We start from the raw sequence: 20,571 nt of genomic DNA, 5'->3' as shown, positions 1-20,571 counted from the left end.
CTTGACATGCTCAACAATCAGAAAAGATACAACTTTATGGATAAAAAAATTGGTGATGAGCTTGATAATGGTATATGAATCTACATCTGAACGTCGCTCAATGCAATAAACTAGAAGTTGTTATCAAATACGTGGCCTGTTTTCTGATTTACTTGTCAACTTTGAGAATGCCAGTCAATCAGTTACTCAATTCAACAATACTGCAACACAGTTAATGACACGAAAGTCTTCCTTTTCCTTGAATAATCAGTCAACATGGTCAAAAATGCATTACCAATATCAAAAACTCAGAATGCACTGAAAGTTTAAATAAACTCATATTACAAAGAAAATGCTTGTCAGGTCTTTGAATCAATGCACAATACCTTTTTTACAAAGATCCTCACCAGATGCATCAATAATGCATCATAGGAACTAACATTATGAATAGGCCGCTTTTCAATCTTGTAACTTGGTAACTTCATCAAATTGTAACTTCTGTTTCAGTAAGGGAATAAATAACAACAAAAAATGAGCTTATTGATATTGTGAAGAGGGCTCGTTCTGTTTATTTCTTATTTATTTCAGGAATAATACTCACTGGAAGACTTACATCAGTATATCACCAAAGTTCTTTCCACGTAACCTGATTCAGGAATATTGTAATTCTATTAAATTAATACCACATTACAATGCTTTTTTTAATATCTGCCAAACACTTAGTATGACCTATAACAGCCAAACAGTGGTGACTTTCTAATTTTGCTTTGACCAGTATTCAATTTCCTTATTTACAAGAGCTAAAGCATTCCATCACTGTGCCATATGAACTCAATACTGAATATATAGTCTTACCACAGGCATACATCACAATTGTCTAAAATAAATACAACTTAACAGTTTAGGACTCTGGCAGACTTTCCACTCTCCCCAAGAACAGAACTTAACCAGACTGCGTCATTAATCAGTAGAACACTGGAGGACAACACAATACTATGCGAGTCCTTGAGTCTTCAACAAGGAAGGTCGAACAGATTATCTCCCTTGGATCTTAAACGCACAAGGTCCATTCGAGCGCAACACTTTCATAACTCTTCCGGTATCATCGCTGCCACCAGTGTGGAAGTGTCTTTACTAGAATCTTGAACATTTTCCCTCCAACAAGAAATGATATGACATGCATATTTTTGTGTTTGTCCAAGATAATCATTATCAGGATCATTGTGAATCGTAAAATGTCGAAGACTGACTTACTACTTCTGAGGTGAATTCAGGTCAGTTTGTTTCATCATATTAGTTCGAGATAGCAGACCAACAGAAACACATCCTCCGTACAGTCTCACTATACAAATTACATGATATTGGAAACCATAAGTGACTACCGTATTCGTAATAAGCGCCCCGCTCTAACAAGCGCCCACGGCGATATTTGCTAATATATTGGCTAGTCAACAATCCAAATTAGCACCCAATGGATTGATCAATGTAAACAAGACTTATTTATTCACGTATATTGTGTACTCGTGTGTTATATGCACCCTTAATTATGGGCAATTAAATTCTGGAAAAATATATCTGTTGCATATAAACTTTCAGGCTGTCAGCATGAACCACCAAATTTATCCTTTAACTCTGTTTTTTTCACCAAAATAATATTCTAATAAGAGCCCCCTATTTCTAATTTTAAATGCACCCTGGGCGCTTATTACGTCGAATATGGTATTTTTTTACAAACAACAATTAAGGGGTGGGTGTGGTGGGGAGAGAAGTGAGATATCAGTTCACAACAATCATCACTTGTTGAAACATACTGGTCAGTCTTAGCGAGTTCAACTCCATGCAGCCACCTAGCACAGTGGGGAGCTGTGACTGGTGGCAGCGATAATATGGAGAGCTCCACGGTGGCTATTGCTGTGAGGAGCTTGGTATATGCAGTGTTTGTAAATAATCAACTAACTGAAGTATTGTCCACTGCCTTGATAAAACATCACATGAGTAAAGTGATATTTGTTTCTTCACTCTCACAATGTTATGGTATCCATGACAACGATAATGATGATTACTATGTTGATGAGGATGATGAAGGGGCAGGTGATGGCGACATGGATTTCCTTTCTGCCTGACTGCTCTCCTCCTGGAGAAACTTTGATACCTGTGAGAGAGAAGGAGTTTTGTCATCACTGAAACATCGTCAATATTTCAAGGGTTTGTATACGCTAAGTTCTTCCATCACCATGATCACCTCTGAGTGAGTGAGTGAGTGAGTGAGTGAGTGAGTGAGTGAGTATTGTTTTACACCGCTTTTAGCAACATTCCAGCAATATCACAGCGGGGGACACCAGAAATGGGCTTCACACATTGTACCCATGTTGGGAATTGAACCCTGGTCTTCAGTGTGACGAGTGAACAAGATCACCTGTGAATATATATGGCTGTTTTGTGATGCGTTTGTTTATGAATCTCAAACCAAGGTAATGAAAGACAAGCCTGAGAGTCTAAAAATTCTATCAACGTGTTGATATATTCAATATGAAAAGACACTTGAAAGAGATTCCATTATCATCCAAAATCACTCTTCTAACTAATCACTCAGTAAACTATGTTTATAACTAACACGCTTTAACAAAATCCTCAGGCTGTTGTAAGGCATGTCTGATATTGTCACACAAACATATTTCACCGAAAATAGGCCTCTGTACTTGTGTGTCACTACCAGGGCGTAGAGGATTGTAAAAGTTGAATGTTCATGTACACCACTTGACCTTCAGTCTCCTCGTGTACAAGTTTATTCAGTTCGTAAGTCAAAATACTAAACATCCTGCACTTGAGTGAGTTAAAAAATGGCAGTTGTGAGCATGTAAGAAAGATAAAGGCTATTTGTCAACCATTTGAGTGAGTTGGGTTTGACGCCGCTTTTAACAGTATTCCAGTAATATCACGGCGTTTCAGCTTAATGTGGGAGGAAAGCCCGAAGTGATGCAGGTCTCAGACGTTTACCACTTTGGTGAAACCCACGAGCACGGGTATGGTGCTGACAAACCTAGAAACATAATCAGGGCGAAACAGGATTCGAACCCACAATCACAGGTTTCTGGCATGAAAAATCTCTTGCCATCAGCAACATGAATGTAGAACTGAACTTACTATTTTTCTGACGTGTTGTAGTGCTTGTGACGACTCAGACTTGCGTGCGCTGCAGTCTTCATATCTGTAGGGGGGTTTGATGACCACTTCGTCCATGACGATGATGTTACTGCCGTCCCACCGCACATCACTGATACTGACACACAGAGGCACACACATAATAAAATAAAGACTCAATATGTTCAACATAACAAACACACAAATATTCCTGGTTCAAATACACTGCTGACTGGGCCAAAAAAATTGAAGCAAAATTGCAAGCAGTGCCTTTTGCTGTGGTGTCCTCCCAAAACACACGAGCCATAACGAAGACATCACACAATCACGAAATATATGGTGGAGTAGGGATGGGTACCTTGTGTACTCGAGGTGGATGGGTACTGATTAGGACCCGGTACCCACAGGACTACCCGAACCCCTGGTTAGTCATGTGATCTTGTGTAATGACAAAAATTCACTACATGTCTCTAATGTTCCCATTTCTTGACTTATATACGTTTGAATAAAGATAAAGCTTCAGTCAACTTCAGTGTATGCATGACAAGGTTGTTTCATATGTTTATCCAGAGCTCCAGATAAGCTGCGTATCTGCGTAAAATACGCATCAGAAATGCAGAAATATGCAGTAAAATAAAATCCAAGCGTATCAAATACGCAACAAACATTACAGATAAGCTACAAAAATAAAACTTGTGCGTATCATCAAAATATTGTGAAGTAACCCCGCGTATTCGATTAGCAAATCAGCAACTTATTTTGAAATTATAAACGGGCATTCCGTCAACCTTGCCAAACTTCACGATGACAGTTACATCATGATCATTTGCCATCACACTTTCTTGTGCCCTCGAACCCACACGACACCAGTTTGCAGGGACTAGATGAATAGTGTTTTTAAATATTAACTTAAATACCCACATGTGTAAAAACTAGTGGGTAACAGAAATTTGAATACGCAGATAGAATTACTGATACCCAATGATTTTAAAATGCGTGGGTAAAATACCCACAACACCAAAAGCTTATCTGGAGCTCTGTTTGCCTAAATACTTTTTGCCAGGCCTCCAGTATAACAAGTCTCAATCGAAGATGCATCATAAATTTTCAACTGCAGACTAGTCATTTCTATTCTGCACATCTCCCCTTAGCTTATGCTGGGTAAGTAGAATTTTAAAGTTTAATTGCCCTTCGGCAGTTGAAACAGTGACAAAACAGTCAATACAGTTCCAATTGAAACTTGTTTCTTCGCCAGTGGCATAGCTACCATATCAACATTAAGACAATTGCCTACACATGAATATTTCAGGTAAGCACCAAATAACGGTCAGTACTGGTAATTGTTTTTCATGGCAATCCATTGGTCTGCCCGCTAAAGTAATTGCCATTTATCAAAAGGAATGAGACATCACGTTTACTTAGATTCTTCCTGGTATTTACATTTTCATAATAAAAATGCAGTCTGATGTGCAACACAGCTAAAAAACATATTCAGAGTAATTAGACCCAATCCAACTGTCTTAAATTTGGTGAAATACTTGAAGCCACAAATGTCTCCAAGTATAGATGTAGTCCTGATCCTGCTAGTGTCCTCAGTAAATTGCTTTGCAATCTGTGTCTCAAACGTTGCATCTGTTAGACACAAATTTTCGGTATCTTAGATATATGTTAATGATAACAAATATCCCAGTAACCTGACCAGATCTCTGATGGTGAATGCAGGCACAGCCTTTTTATCTGCATTCAGAATGGTTGCTTAGATTCTTTTGAGATACAGAAATCGGATGTGCTCGTCTGGATGCTTTGCCCATCCGTACCAAGAATTGTGATGCCTCGATGCTGATTGGTTAACAAGAACATTATATGGAGAGGACGTCATTGTCAGATCTTCACGCCAAAGAGTCAAAGATCTGAATTTAATGAGATCGAAGCATGTCATGGTCATCCAGGAATCACTACTGGGGGTGAAAGAAAGGAAATTTACTTACGTTTTTGTTATTGCAAAGAAGATCTTCTGTCCTTCTGGTGGTACACCGACTCCAACATAGTTAACTTGTCTCCGCTTCTCATCTAGACTATCTCTCAATCGGTTCTTTATCTGTCAAAACAATTTCATTAGTCTATTAATGAGTGAGTGAGAGAGTGAGTGAGTTTGATTTTACACCACTTTTAGCAATATTCCAGCAATATCACGGCGGGGGACACCAGAAATGGGCTTCACACATTGTACCCATGTCGGGAATCGAACCCGGGTCTTCAGCGTGACGAGTGAATGCTTTAACCACTAGGCTACCCGACCGCCCCTCATTGGTCTATTAGCAAACATGATGATCTGGTAATATACACCATGCATAAACACCTTGAATTACCCCCACTGCTCATTTTAGTACTCATCTATGTAAAACCATATTTTCATTGAATACGACATGACAGATGGTACTGTTTGAGAGCAAAACAGGTTAAAAATTTCATTGCCTTTTATCACTTCTTCAGATTCCTTTGCTTTTATTTAGACTTAATACATCAGTATGACAAACACTTAATTCACAAATCAAAACAATGTGACTTCTAGTATCTGTAACTGTCCGTAATACAAAATGATCAGTCATTGGGTAATGTTCGTGACAGAATATATAGTTGATCAACCTTACAAGGCTACCACATCAATGTACTTCAAGGGATAGACCATTTGGAGTGTTTTGCATATACATGTTTTTAAATTTTAAAAGAAATTCTTCAGGATTGGACTATTTTCTTATTTTGACAATACCCTCATTGACTGAAATATTTTCAGATGGGAGTCCCAAAAGTCTGGCACAATCAATGGCCTTGCTATTTGGTGTACAAAAAAGGTATATGAACATGATGAACTGGATGGGGGTGATACCTATTTCCATGATATTCTTCAACATGTCAAACGTGCATTTGAACACAATTTGTGTGCAATGGCAGAGATTTATCTGGCATTTCAAACTAAGTGCCCTTGGCAGGCAAATTAGGAAAAACATCGCTATTTTGTTCAAAACTGGGATATCTTATATTCAAAGTACTTAGTTTCTTAAATTCAAATTGCATTCAGTAATGTACAATTAAGTGTCAAAACCTCTTTCACATTGTATATCAATGAAATACAGAGATTATTAATGAAAATTTGGCAACTTTAACATTAGGTGCAGATTTGGGGACAAAATACTCGCCTCAGTTCTAGATTAATCGCTCAAGCATTGAGACTGATGAAAAAATCAGCATTTGTCTTCCATAACAAAATGATACTGTGTGAAAAATTTGTTTCTATGATTTAGCAACCAATATATCTTGGACAGCAAAAGTAGAGCAGTACACAATGCAAAGCTATGATGTCGCAGCTTCTGTCATAATACACTAGGCTTCCTTTCACAATAATAATCTTACTCTGGGTAGATTGAGATTTGTGAGGGCTTGTGGTGGATCATCAGCTTCTTTCAGGACCTTCACATCACTGACCAGGGCCAAGTTGATGAGCTTGACATCACTTTGACCCCTGGCTCCATTAGTAGGGTCAGACTCTTTTAGAGGTTAAAGAAATATAAACATTATGTGAATATATTGACACATGTTATGTTGCTTGACATCTAAACTTCGACATGGCATATCTGTCACTGAAATCAACCACAAGTCAACATATAACTACAAAATAAACAATATTCTTATGAAAAACTCACAGGTAACGGACTAAATAACAAATGTCTTTAAATGAATAAACATATACGATCTGGGGTCAAACACAAAACACATGTCTGCTCAGATGATCTAGAGTAACCATAGTGATCGAAAACTGAACGCAGTCACCGTGACGTATTCGTTCGCATTTTTTGAGAAACAGTATGATAAATGTTACATAAAAAAGGATACTGATAGCAAGGACTTTGGACGTCCAGTCAAATGCAAGAACTTCTCCTCTATATTCTATGTTGTGGCATGTTGTGATAGCAACAGAACTTCCGATACTGAAGTATTCGGCTGCCATTCTCATTTCTCATGCGACTTCCGGCTTGCATTAACTAAATTCAGGAATATTTCAAACGAACACAAAGTAAATAGCATATTATATCGTTGCTATTAACACTTAGTGCTATATTCAGATACACAAGTTTTGTTGTATTTTCCATATATATCAGAGTCTTGAGTGTGCTAAGGCGTTTCCATTATATTTTGCTTTTTCTCTTTTCCAGAAAATCTCGTTACACCTTTTACTCAACCCGTTACTCTACCGTAAGGTGGCGTTCGGTTGTTATGTGTGTCGAATGACGCTTTGGATGCTGTTTTAGGCACATTTTCCATAAACAAGATGACAACGAGGATAAGTATTACGTCAGAAACATCGGGATATGACAATGGTAACTATAATAGTTGATTAGTATAATGCATTACCTTATTATTTAGCTATCTCATGGATATATTTACATTTTGACCAGTGCAAGCACCTGCATGCTTTTCTTTCTCGGCGGCAAATTAGAAAACGTTTGAAGAACTCATAACTTTTGTGGATATAAATGGCAGACTTTTTACGATAGCTTTAAGCATGTTAAGAAAACTTCAGAATGTTATGAACTTTAGATGCACGGTCTTGTGGATGATGAGAATTTAATCATACCCGGCCTGTATATGTTATAAAACTGAAGCCATAGATTCTATTCAGGATGGTACGCTAGACTATGTTATTGCGGTAGTTAATTTATAGTGGACCGTACTGGCGCAAGCTTTCTAACCTATTAATTATGTCATTCGGAAAATGTTTCTTGTTCTTTGTCCAACTTTTATGACACATCAATTAGGATTGACCGATGCTGATCATGCTGATTTTCTTTATCCGTTTGGTACCTGTCATCACTGACTCAAGGACGAGCAACTCTTTTTTTGTTGTGTGATATGTGTGGATTATGTGGTTTACACCACTTCCTGTTTGGGATTTTGCATAATCAGTATGTGTACGACACAGTTTTGGTAAAAAAAAATGAGTTCTTTCCTAAATATTTACAATGGAGGTAGGGGCAATTCCACTTCAAAATCTTTCCAGAAACTATCATAAAAAGTTAACATGTATACTTCTGAGTAGCCGTGACATACCGCAACAAGTCCTGTATGCGACCAAGCAATGAAATATTGTGCTTAGATTTACATTTGTAAACAGTTGACAGGGGGTGTGGATTACGAGATCTACCAGTAAAAGCGATAATATAGAGTCATGATTTATCGCATTATATCATAAAGGGAGGTATGACCTCAACAAAGCTGCTGATTTGACCATAAAACACTCAAAAGTATGTTATGACATGAGAAATTCACATATTTTGTGAATATATTTCCACCTTTCAATTACCTTTTGGAGTTTTTGAGGGTCAGTATGTCAACCGTTCTGAAGCTTACTTAGCAACAGTAGCCAACCCTGAAGTTGTTTTAATACATTAACTTCACAATCAGATGCATGTTAGGGGAGACTATTCATTTATTTATATGTGGGGGTGGTCTTAGATAAGTTAGAACTGCATCATATTTTGCTTACAATTCCAATCTCCAATCTCACCGGCAACCCCCCTATAATAAATGACGGGCCTCTTAATAGTGTTCAAATAATAATTTTCTTTTGAGCAAATACAACTGTGAGGTTGCTTGTCATGTAGGTGATTTTGTTCATGAAGAAACTGTCATTGGTTGTTTTTCCAGCTTACCTGCCCATTAAGGTTGATCTTAATAACTTTGAAGACCCTCAATTTGAAGACAGCAAGTATGTGCTGTCAAGTCCAAGGTCGCTTGAGGCTTGCTCACGGTTCTCAGTAAAGGTAAGCTGGTTTCGTTTTTTAACAGTTGCCGTACTGTTTTTTGACAGTCAGGTATTAGGTATTTTGATAGTTAGGTTTGCTCTGCTGCAAACGAAGAAACATTCATCATTCTCATTCAATTTGCAACCCAAACTATAATAAAGTCACTCTCAGGGATGTACTTTAACCTCAATAGTTTTACCATGACAAATAGTGATAATATAGGAGAAAACACCTTAAACAGCGTCAATATATACTATCCCTTGGGATACCTTTAACATTGGTAAAACTGACTTGGGTTATCAAGTGCAAATTATAGAAGATGATGCCTGTCTTGAGGTTATCATGCATGTAACATACTTCTCAAGGTGTGTTGGCAGTTTGTGTAGAGGTGTGATCATTTATAGCTATATTGATGTATTGATTCCTGAAGGCATTTGATAAGAAATAACATGATGTATTTACTGTAAGGTAAGCCTCGTCTTCTCATTCCCCAGCCAGTGGACCTGCTGTACAAGCCGCTGGCAGAGTTCCAGGAGGAGCTGCTACCCCAGGACATCCCCCTCCGTACCATCTACAACATCTACGATGAACACGAGCAGGCCAGAGTCCGTAAGTAGAGACAAGCTGCTTGTCATGCTTATGTAGGAACATTTTGCAAAGGACAAATCTGAAAATCTCAGAAATGTTCAAATGGTTGTCGGGGGCACGAGTAGCCCAGTCTAAGGCGCCATGATTCTCTGTGCAGAGTTGCGTCCCTTGGGCATGCCAGAAACCTATGATTGTGGGTTCGAATCCCGGTTCACCCCGATTAGGTTTCTAGGTTTGTCAGAACCATACCTGTGCTTGGAGTTTCATCGAAGTGGTTAACGTCTAAGACCTGCATCACTTCGGGCTTTCCTCCCACATTAAGCTGACACGCCATGATATAACTGGAATACTGTTGAAAGCGGCGTCAACCCCAACTCACTCAAATGGTTTACAACTAGCCTTTATCTTTCTTACATGTCCACAACTGCAATTTTTTAACTTCTGGCACCTTTAAAGGGGCACTGATCTAACGCAATTCCCCGGGACTGGTTGTTGCCTTTGTTATTGTTTTTTTCCAGTGAGTACCCGGATGTATAGCAGAAATCTAGACTAGTTCGCGATCTCTGCTGCGCCATTCGTAATCGCATTAGTCACTTTTATGGGTAGTAATAAGGGCGTATGGTCACATTGATCAACAAAATGAAATACAGTTTTCGAGATAATAAGGAAATGTAGGTATCTTTGTGGGTAGCATCGGTAATGGTGACGAAGTTTTGATAAGTCACTTGCGTGGTAATTTTGCGATTTTCGTTTACACTATTTTGACTTGCAACACAAAGTAAATATTTCACCTGAGCATTGCTTTTTTTATAGTGTGTATATTTTTTTTACTGTCAAAATGTGTAACAAATTTATTAAACGTATAAATATTCAGTTATTTTACAAAGTGACTGAAAAACATTTCCATCTGTATTATTATGATAACGAATTCCAAACATTTTGATGTTTAATGTCATCACCAAGAGACTGAAAATGTTCCGTTGAAAAGTACATTTCTATGTTGTTTGGCTTTTAATCCTACATAATAATCTGTTGTGATGTTTGTATGCCCTTTTGATCGTCTTAATCAATCTGGACAGATTTTTTAGTCAAAATGGCTGAAATATTTACATATTTTATAAATTGCCTGAGAGAATCACATTTTACAAATTTAAGGTAATATATACACGCTTACAAAGGAAAAGACCTGTGAAAACAACGTCTATCGCGCATTGAAGAATTTCCCAACCAAGACTTAGAGAAACAAGAACGAATCGGCTCAAATGAAGGAAAACAAAATGCAAATACCATAATTACAACCTACCAAATTTATGTGTATAAATTTTAGGCAGCTTCCTTGTTTGAGGAATGTATCCGTGAATATCCACACAAAGGAACAATATCCCACTCGTCTGCAGCTGTACAAAGAAACTTATTCGATGTCACGTGTCTCTGTAACAATCAAATATTTTAAAAGATATATATCGTTTCGGGATATTATAACCCGTTATCGTTTCTCAACTGATCACTTGGATTGTTTCAGGTGTTTCACATAGGTGTCAAGTCTCAAGGGTCGGCTGAGAAAGCCCACGTGACAACTATTTTCATAACGTCCACGGTTCCTAAAAAATCCATTGAGTGATAGATAACAATGATCAATCAATCAACGTATTATCAGTTAACCCTTTGAACAAAGTATGTTGTTTTTACATCGGCACTTCGCGTCATGATATGAGTGTATTCCCTTTGTTTTAGTAAACCTACACATGTAAACACTCACTTTTGACATATCCACTGTGCAAGATAACAGTGATTAATCAATCAACATATTTTCTGTTAATCCTTTGATGACTACAAAAAAAAGTAAATCAACTGATCATTCATCTCTTGCTGGGCTGCCACGTGCATATTACATAACACACATTTCACCTCACTTCAAACCTGGATTTAGATTGAATAATTACCCCAGACACAATAAATGCCAAATGTGAACCTTTGTCAGGTAATCTAAGTGGTGCTACCACTAATTGTACCTGTAATAAATTCATTAACTGAGCATCAAGTGAATGACGACAAATACACAAGTGTAGGGTTATACGAGAAAACGTGGATGACAACAAGGGAGTAGTAATCATATTATCGACGCAATCCGAAATCCGAAAATCCTCTTACTGCATGGATACTTTTTTAAAGTATTAAACTATAACCATCTGGGATATTTCCAAATGAGGACATCCGATGAACTCCGCCGTTCTTTTTGTCTGTTTGTTTAGGCTGAAGGAATTAATTAACATGCGCCCTGTGTCGGAATCTTTATAGATCACAGTTAACCAATCAGTGTTTATGCAAAAATGCGTAAAACAAATATTGCCTCCAGCCTCCAAGTTTATTCAGCTGTCCTTGCAGATGGTAGCCCAGTCTCTGGTCACGCTCAGTTGCGTTGCGTATCATCCGGGTACTCAAGGGGAAAAAACAATAACAAAGGCAACAACCAGTCCGGGGAATTGCGTTAGATCAGTGCCCCTTTAAGTTAGGGCTGGGATGGGTAACTTGGGTTGGTCGGGTCCTGAATAGGATCGGGTACCCACAGGACTACCCGGACCCGTGGTTAGTCACATGATGTTTAATGACAAAAAATTAACTAAACCTCTAGGCATACACTATAAGTCAATGATCATCCCATTCCTTCTGACTTCTATATGTTTGAATAAAGATAAAACTTCATGCAGTAAACTTCAGTGTATGCATGACCAGATCGTTTTACATGTGTATCTAAGTAAACACATTTTGCCAGGGCTTCGGTCAAACTTTTCCAAATCGGACAGTTTGTACCTATCTCTAAATATCTATAGTGAGTACCCGGGTAGGGTTGGGTAATAGGGTGATGTGTACCCGGGTAGTAACTTTGGATTTGTCCCAGCCTTACTTTAAGTACACCTGTATACAGTGAGTGAGTTGGGTTTAACACCGCTTTTAACTGTATTCCAGTTATATTGTGGCTATGTTAAAATGAGCGGAATGGGTCAATTTTGTTAACTTCAACAGAAAATCTCTGAGCAAGTTTGTGATGGAAGATGAATTTTTGGGCCATATTTTTGTACTGTCTTTATCATGTTTATCTACATTTCCTCATGTTTCAAATATTTAAATATTTAACAAATTTTAACAGCCATTTTGACACATTTTAGTTGCTTTAGTTACATGCTTAAGGTATGCATGTTGTTAGGTATCAAACATCGTACATGTGTTGAAATGAACTAAGGGACTGGTCATTTATTGGGGTTGGGGTGAGGTTGGTCTAAGGACAGTATATTTTGCTCATTCTGTACCAGATAACCAGAACATGTAACATTTCTTCATTGATGTGTTTGTGGTCTCCCTATTGCAGGCAAGCTTCAGCTGTGTCGGGAGGAAAGGTACCGGATCATCGCTACAGAGCCACATTACAACACTACAGGGACAAACAAAAACACAGTCAGGATCAACACGGGTGAGTCACGTGTTTGTAGTGATTACCTCCCTTGCTTCATAAATGTGCAGGGTTGTGTCCCTTGGGCATGCCTAGGACTGTGGCTTCATATCCTGGGTCACCCCGACTGTGTTTCATACACACACTCTTGGATTTCGCCAAAGTGGTAAATGTCGAAGACCTGCATCACTTTAGGCTTTCCTCCAGCATCAAGCTGATAGTGATCTACTGTATTAGATGTAATAAGCATGATTAGCATCCAGCTCTCTCAAATTAGAAATAGGGGGCTCCTATTAGAATATAAATTGGTTAAAGAGTTAAATTTTATGGTTTATGCTGACAGCTTGAAATGATACAAAAGAAAAGCCTGTGCGTATTACATGTATTATACATGATATATTTTTCCAGTATTTAATTCCCCATACTTAAGGGTGCATATGACACACGAGTGCGTATTATACACAAATAAATAAGTCTTGTGTACATTGATCAATCAGTAGGGTGCTAATTGGGATTGTTCATTAGCCAATATATTGGCAAATATCGCTGTGGGCGCTTATCATAGCAGGGAATTTATTACGTCGGATACGGAATCGAATACTGATCGAAGTTTCATAAACCCAGTTCGCTTACATTCTCATGAACTTCAGGTATGGAATACTCCCTATAATGCTCTGTTTTGGTTTTGCTGAGAAATACTGCGAGGTTTGATGACGAGGGGATTCGCTGATGCTGGTCTTACCATAGAAAGTTGCTGTGGTTTGAGTTATGAATACAAGCGGAACTCCAGATAACTTTTTGAGCAATTGAGATTTTACTTGAAGGTTTCTGTTTTAATTGGGTTATTACATTTTTCATATGGTAAACAATATTTTTCCATTCATCTTTTCATCACTCTATTGGGTTTTTCCCAAAATGAGGAAGCTTTTTGAGATTTTAAAAAAATGGAATAATGTTTTAGATGTATATAATAGTTCTAAATATAGGCTTGACTCGGAAAGTAAATTAGTTTGTAATTGTGTTTCGGAAATTAGCTCGTTGTACACATGCTGAAAAAGTTTCATTGGATTTTTACGCGTGCTGTTTTTAAACAATTTAGTTTTCCATTTGAATTGAAAGTAATTGGGTTTTGAATAGTTTTGGGGGGTATTTTATGCAAATACGCAGCTTATCTCTAGCTCTGTACTAGTAATCTATAATCTTGAATGCATCCTGCTAGTGATTGAAAGTGCTGGAATTCTCTGTAGAGTGTTGTGTGTTGTTTTCATGATTTGTTAGGATCTGTTGTTCATTTGGTTGAGTTCCTGATTTTGTTTAAGCCTGTAGTCATGGTAGTAACTATACCTGTGTTTTTGGATTTTCCCAACATGATTAACATCAGTGTTCGAAATACCTGCCTGCCCGACCGTCCGAGACGGGTTGATTTCAACTCGGGCTGCCAGATTTTCAAATCCCCCTGCCCGACGGTCGGGTTATATTTCATATGTGACAATATTCTAAATATTTCCCGATGATAATCATTAATTCACATGTAAAGATGAATGATAAAATGTAACCAAAAAGAAACCCCGTTAGCTTATCCTGAGAAACATATGATTATAGTGGGCAGGCAGGTTTTGGTCAGGGCTGGCAAGTATTTCAGCTAGCCAGTCCTGTGGTCTGGCTGAAATTTTTGGGAGTTTCATACCCTGTTAACATGTACAAGACTTAAGCCTGAGGTCTCCTTGAAGGGGGCCTCCTCGTTGTTTGTGGAGTATTGATTGAGTATTCGATATTTGGCAATTTCATGGCATCAGCGGATGATCCAGTTAGACACAGTTACATGGTTATGGCCATAATATAGGTTGGGTTCATTCCAGAGCAGGTCTGAGACTGTTCAGTTTATATCTTCCCTAAACTTCATCATTGTTTTCACACATCGCAACCTGATTGTGAGTGAACGTAATTGTAATCAACCTACATTATCATAAAATTATCATATATTTTTAGCACTCCCATTTTTTTCTTTATATTGGCATATCATTCTATTTCAGCCTACAAAAGTTATTGTGTTAGTCAAATATCTGAAACCATGAAATCAGCAAGATGTATCACCAGATCAAACAATGTTTTCCATGAAATCAATCTAAGAAATATTGTTGTAATCTTGCCCAATTCTAGGTGTTGGTTTTGACAAGGGCTCGCTACAGAGACAGAGGACAGCCTGGGCAACATCAGTTGGCCACAAGAGACTCACGACCAAGGATGTCCAGAACAGGTGAGGTCATGGAGATGTAATGGCTTGCTGTAGCCATATCCTTGAAAAGTTTGAAAATGTCATGATTTGCCCTCATCACTCTTATACAGGTACAGCTAGCCTTATAGAAACTGTCCCAACCCAGAAACTCCAGAACAATCAATCCTGCTATGTTCATGTGCGCAACTCTTTGTTTTCGTGCAAATCCACACAAGTAGCCTCCATTCTCCATGTTCTCTGCAGTTGACTGTTGACTGGTACATGTTGATATTGTTGACTGGTACATGTTGATATTGATGACTGGTACATGTTGATATTGTTGACTAGTACATGTTGATATTGTTGACTGGTACATGTTGATATTGATGACTGGTACATGTTGATATTGTTGACTGGTACATGTTGATATTGTTGACTGGTACATGTTGATATTGTTGACTGGTACATGTTGATATTGTTGACTGGTACATGTTGATATTGTTGACTGGTACATGGTGATATTGTTGACTGGTACATGTTGAAATTGTTGACTGGTACATGTTGATATTGTTGACTGATATATGTTGATATTGTTGACTGGTACCAGGTACATATTGATATTGTTGACTGATACATGTTGATATTGTTGACTGATACATATTGATATTGTTGACTGGTACATATTGATATTGTTGACTGGTACATGTAGTTAAATCATTTTCTGCCACTTACAATTACCGCCTCTGTGGTATAGAGATAGAGCGCCGCCCGGAGAGCTGAAGGTCCGGGGTTTGATCCCTGGCCGCGTCATACCAAAAGACATTAAAAGATGGTACTTGTTGTTACCCTGTCTGGCGGCGGCGCTGGACATGAAGGGGCTAAAACTGGTCGGCTCGGAGTAGGGTATTCATGTTAAACTGCAGCATGATATCTCAGTCGGCTAGCACTATAAATCGGCATCAGTACAAGCAGCCACACATACATGCTTGCACGTCGCTATATAAGTGCAATAATCTTGGACGCAACATTAAACCCAATTTCACCACTGACAATTACTACGAATATGTTTGCTACAGATTCTACCACCACTTAAGTCACTTACACAGACCAGAACATTGTCTGAATGTACCTTTCCTTTCCTAATCTATGCTGCCGTGGTTGCTTTCACGTTTTCTTCCTGCTGCGAAAGGGGGAGTGTGACCTAGTTTTGACTTTGTTTAAGTTGTTTGTGCAGATCAAGTTATTTGCTGAGATGTTAATCTTTTGCTACCATGGTTACAGAGCTGAAGAACTGCACCATGAAAGCCTTAAACTCAAGCATGAGCTGCTCTCTAGGAAAGAAGGTCGAGCCAGCAAGTCAAAAGCAGTTAGGCAAGTACATTGTTGTTTGGTTGGCACCACACTCAGCAATACTTCAGCTATATGACAGCAGTCTGTAATTAATCGAGTCTGGACCAGACAATCCAGTGATTGGCATGATGAGCATTGATGTACACAATTGAGATACAATGACATACATCAACCAAGTCGGCTAGTCTGACCACCTGATCCCATTAGTCACCTCTTATGACAAGCATCGGTTGCTGAAGACCAGTTGCTGAATTCGATGAAGACCAGATCTTATAAATATTTGACAGTCTCAGTCACGAGTGGCAAGTACATGATGTATAGCAGTGCTTGATACTGGCCAAAATATGTCTGTTGTGCAAAGGACAAGCTCAAAGGAACTCTACTAGTCCTGTTGGGTCTCTACTGGGCACAGTGGTCCTGATCTAAAACAGTTTTAGAAGGTTGTACTCCTGCAATTAGCATGAGAAACCTGGCAAGAAGGTAACCCTTGCACCACACAGGGTTGTTCAGGTTGCAGGTCTTGCGTAGAGTTTAGGGTCAATCTGTCACCAATCTCATAAAAATCAGATCTTAGTTCTCACTACTGTTAAACAATCACATCAGATCGACCTTGTGCGAACTTTAACCATCCAATGGAATGACTGACAAGAAGTCGACATTAGCCAATCAGAAGGCAGCTTTCTCGTGCTTTTCGGCGTTAATTTAAAATTGGTGACTACGCCTAGAAACATATTTTGACAAATTCTCAATTAAAAATTTGAAACCTTAACAAAAGAACATTCTGGAATGGCTAATGGATGGTCTAGATTGTATAGATTCAGTTTTTTAGCCCGTAATGTTGTTCAGAATACCCGTGTTAAAGTTTTCGAGGTTGCATGATAAAAAATCACATTCTGACTGTCACTTTCATGATCTGGTAAGCGACGCTCTGATTGGTCGGATGAAAGGTGGTCCTGACGTGACCCCTAATGAGATGTCTTCAGATCTTTGTTAAGCGGTAGCGCGAACTTATCATTGAACTAAGATTTGATTTCAACGAGATTGATCTGTGACTGATTTCAAAAGTCGTATAAACTTGTTCATAAAAAAACCCCGAAACTATCGGACCAGCATTTGTTTAATTTTACTGGTCCTCATATTCTAGACTCGGACCAGTGTTAGTGTCAAACGCTGTATTGGTTTGTTGAATCTATAACAATAACCCCTTGTAGTGGATGATTGGTAGTTCTATTCCTAAAATATCGTTGTTGAAAATGACATGTTTGCTTCAGTGTCAACCAGGTTTGAGATCAGTTCATTTTCTTGGACATTTACTGATTTTTATCCAAAACGTTTTTTTCAGTAACATTAACCATTCAAATTTGTTAATGGTACTGAATGCCATATCAATAGTTGGTAAATTCTATTGCCATTTGTCTCTTGCAAAGTCACTGTTTCAACAAATTTTGTTCTTAGAAATCGCAGTGCTTCAAGAAACACCTCTCCAACCAGAAACACCTCGGCAACCAGCATTCCCAGGTCATCACGGAACACATCTACCAGGAGTAACACATCCACAAGGTCAACAAGGTCAAAGATCAACACAAGCAGATCACCTGTGAAAATACCAGAAACTGTAAGATGTCAGCTGTTTTGAATGAAAGGGAATGGATGTGGGAGGATACGAGGGCTGTTTTGACCCTCTTGAAATGTCAAAATTTTAAGCTAGAATTGGTCAGAACGTTGAAAAATAGCATTGATTTAATTTTTCAGGAATCTATATTTAAGCAAGTCCTGACAAGTCCAAAAGAATGAATTATTCTACCAAATGTTTGTACCCTCTACATATAAGAAAATAAGCTCTGGGCAAAGTGTTTCTCATGTCAACACAAGCGTTGATATGAACGTCTAGTTCTCATTCACATGAACGCATCTGATAACATTCATGATGATTTCTGAAAGTTTTATATATTCCTTAAAGGACGAGATTCTATGGACCTAAAAGGTCCATCAGTCATCACTTCTTGTCCTTTTGATTCTTTGTGAAGAACCGATGTAGTGTTGGACACTAGACAAATGTCAGTGAAGTGTGATTGTAGTGTCAAGTTGTTTGTTAGTATGATTTTGTTTTTTGACCCATGCATGGTACTCACCATCGCCCCGAGGCAGGGGCGTTAACTGACTTTGAAAGTCCAGTTTCTACCCTTGGCAAACTAGGCTGGAATTTCCAGGTTCGATCGTAGTGCCACCAGTGGCTATTATATGCTAGGTCCCTTCTATGTCCTTCCTACTGTCCAGTCAGATTCCAGCTCTCGTATCACTTGCAGTTGCTTCAAACTACACGCAGTCAAGACAATCTGATTCATAATCAAGATCTATATTGTAATAAAACTTGAGCACCTTGATTAAAACATGAAACGTTTTTCAAAATGTCTGTAGATGCCTACTTGATACAAGATTTTGATTGGACTATAAATAGACTTGTTAGTCCAGTCAAACTGTTACTAACTATGGAAATCTAGCCAAGGGTGGAAACTTGACTTTTTCACTCACTCACTCACTCACTCACTCACTCACTCACTCACTCACTCACTCACTCACTCAACTTTCATAATATAACCCGAACATTTAAAAAAAATGTTTCTTTACTTTACTCCACCAACCAACCACGCAACCTCTCAACTACTCACTCACTCAACCACTCCATATATTTCAGTTGCTGCATGGTTTTCAGTGTTGATTTTGTTAGGAGTGTATATACTTGTCAAAAGGCTGCTTATTCTGAACTGAAAAATTCTGTCTAAATGTAAGACTTTCATAAACATTGATAACTTTTTCAATTGCATCGTTTATGTTGAAAGGTTCCTACTTTTCTTACACAGGATAAACGGATTGTGGAGTTGATGAAGAAGAAGCGCATCACTGAGAGGAAGCTGTATGCCCAGCGTGAGAAGGCGAGGGTGGCCTGGGACGATGAGAGACGGGAGGAGCTGCAGATCCGTGACCACGCCGAGACACAGAGGAGACTTCTGTTAGCGGAGGAGAACAGAGTCCGACATATGAAGAAGGTAAAGGGAAAGATGTTCCAGGGGGGGAGTAGATCTCAGATCTTTACCATGTTGTTTCAACGTACAATAATTAAATATTTGTTGTGTTCATTGATATTCCTGCATTCTGATTAGCTGAATTTGTCACATGTTATTGCATTCATTTCCCAATGAATGTAAAACAATTAAGCCACGCCCACCTAGGCAGACTACTTTCGTTACTACGGAATGTCGGGGAATCCCAAACTTACATTCGAGGGAATTCCCTTTCTGCTTAAGAGTATCGATAGTCATGCACAGGACATTTAGCGACATTCATGCATATTCATTGTCCACAAAACCCTTTGAGACCGAAGGCAGTGAAGGAATGAAACAGCAAACGTGCAGACTCGTTCGCCTGTTGTTCCCCCGCTTGCCTCGGTTCCACAACTTTCATGTCTTCGGGTTTCATTTCTCAATCTTTTCCAACAGTGTCTTCCTGTTCTCAGGGAACTAGTGTTTGAATCTGGCGGTAACTGACCATGTCATTTGAAACAGCCGCCTTCTCCCGGTTCGTTAGAGTCTGACTGTTGCACTTCTTCTTGCCTCTTGCCAATCACCTGATTCATGTCACGCCACAGTATGTATTCTTACATCTGGAATGTTTATCAATGTCGTCATTTTTGTCGGCTTTGATATATACACCTGTTTTTGGTTAAAAGACAATTTTAAAGGTGAAATCGGGTTTAACACTGCAATCAACATTACTGCACATGTATGGCGATGTGCATGCATGTGTGAGTGTGCATGGATGTTTTCTGTATTATTGCACTTTCAGTATAAAGTGATGTGAATGCACTTGTGTGTCTGCTAGTTGTACTAGTCCAGACTTATGGCAGTTTTATAGTGCTAGCCCCTGAGATGCCATGCCGCAGTTTAATTTTCACCCGTGACCTGAATCTGATAGAGCTCTCTGGGAAGACAGGCGGTCCACGTTTTGAAGGAGTCCGTCCTATGGTCATTTCAGATAATAATTAGTCAATG

The 20,571-nt window shown here is 38.6% G+C and overlaps 2 protein-coding genes across 2 annotated transcripts in view; one reads left to right on the top strand and one right to left on the bottom strand.

Annotated features, from left to right (window-relative positions):
• Nucleotides 1-1,589: 1,589 nt before the first annotated feature.
• LOC124130874 (protein LSM12 homolog A-like) lies at nucleotides 1,590-7,164 on the bottom strand. Its single transcript, XM_046493919.2, has 5 exons — nucleotides 7,012-7,164; nucleotides 6,532-6,665; nucleotides 5,109-5,218; nucleotides 3,124-3,259; nucleotides 1,590-2,131 (listed from the first exon to the last, which is right to left on the bottom strand). The coding sequence occupies exons 1-5, from the start codon at nucleotides 7,130-7,132 to the stop codon at nucleotides 2,042-2,044; spliced, it is 591 nt and encodes a 196-aa protein (XP_046349875.1). The 5' UTR covers nucleotides 7,133-7,164; the 3' UTR covers nucleotides 1,590-2,041.
• A 200-nt stretch (nucleotides 7,165-7,364) lies between these two features.
• Nucleotides 7,365-20,571, top strand: part of LOC124130864 (coiled-coil domain-containing protein 177-like) — a 32,957-nt gene continuing 19,750 nt past the window's right edge. The window contains exons 1-8 of the mRNA XM_046493902.2: nucleotides 7,365-7,496; nucleotides 8,824-8,939; nucleotides 9,416-9,530; nucleotides 12,877-12,978; nucleotides 15,118-15,214; nucleotides 16,454-16,543; nucleotides 17,978-18,137; nucleotides 19,384-19,569. Of these exons, the coding sequence (XP_046349858.2) occupies nucleotides 7,448-7,496; nucleotides 8,824-8,939; nucleotides 9,416-9,530; nucleotides 12,877-12,978; nucleotides 15,118-15,214; nucleotides 16,454-16,543; nucleotides 17,978-18,137; nucleotides 19,384-19,569 (915 nt within the window). The 5' untranslated portion in view covers nucleotides 7,365-7,447. The remainder of the gene's footprint in view (nucleotides 7,497-8,823; nucleotides 8,940-9,415; nucleotides 9,531-12,876; nucleotides 12,979-15,117; nucleotides 15,215-16,453; nucleotides 16,544-17,977; nucleotides 18,138-19,383; nucleotides 19,570-20,571) is intronic.

Source organism: Haliotis rufescens, unplaced genomic scaffold, assembly GCF_023055435.1.
Source record: "Haliotis rufescens isolate VD_foot unplaced genomic scaffold, xgHalRufe1.0.p SCAF_10, whole genome shotgun sequence".
Taxonomy (NCBI): domain Eukaryota; kingdom Metazoa; phylum Mollusca; class Gastropoda; order Lepetellida; family Haliotidae; genus Haliotis; species Haliotis rufescens.
This window is presented reverse-complemented; position numbering and strand designations above follow the sequence as displayed.

Coding starts and splice junctions, on each gene's coding strand:
- LOC124130874 (XM_046493919.2), bottom strand. CDS start 7,132: ATGAGAATGGCAGCCGAATACTTCAGTATCGGAAGTTCTGTTGCTATC. Junction 6,666..7,011: donor GTCCAAAGTCCTTGCTATCA/GTATCCTTTTTT, acceptor AACCTCTAAAAG/AGTCTGACCCTACTAATGGA. Junction 3,260..5,108: donor TTCTTTGCAATAACAAAAAC/GTAAGTAAATTT, acceptor TCTGTGTGTCAG/TATCAGTGATGTGCGGTGGG.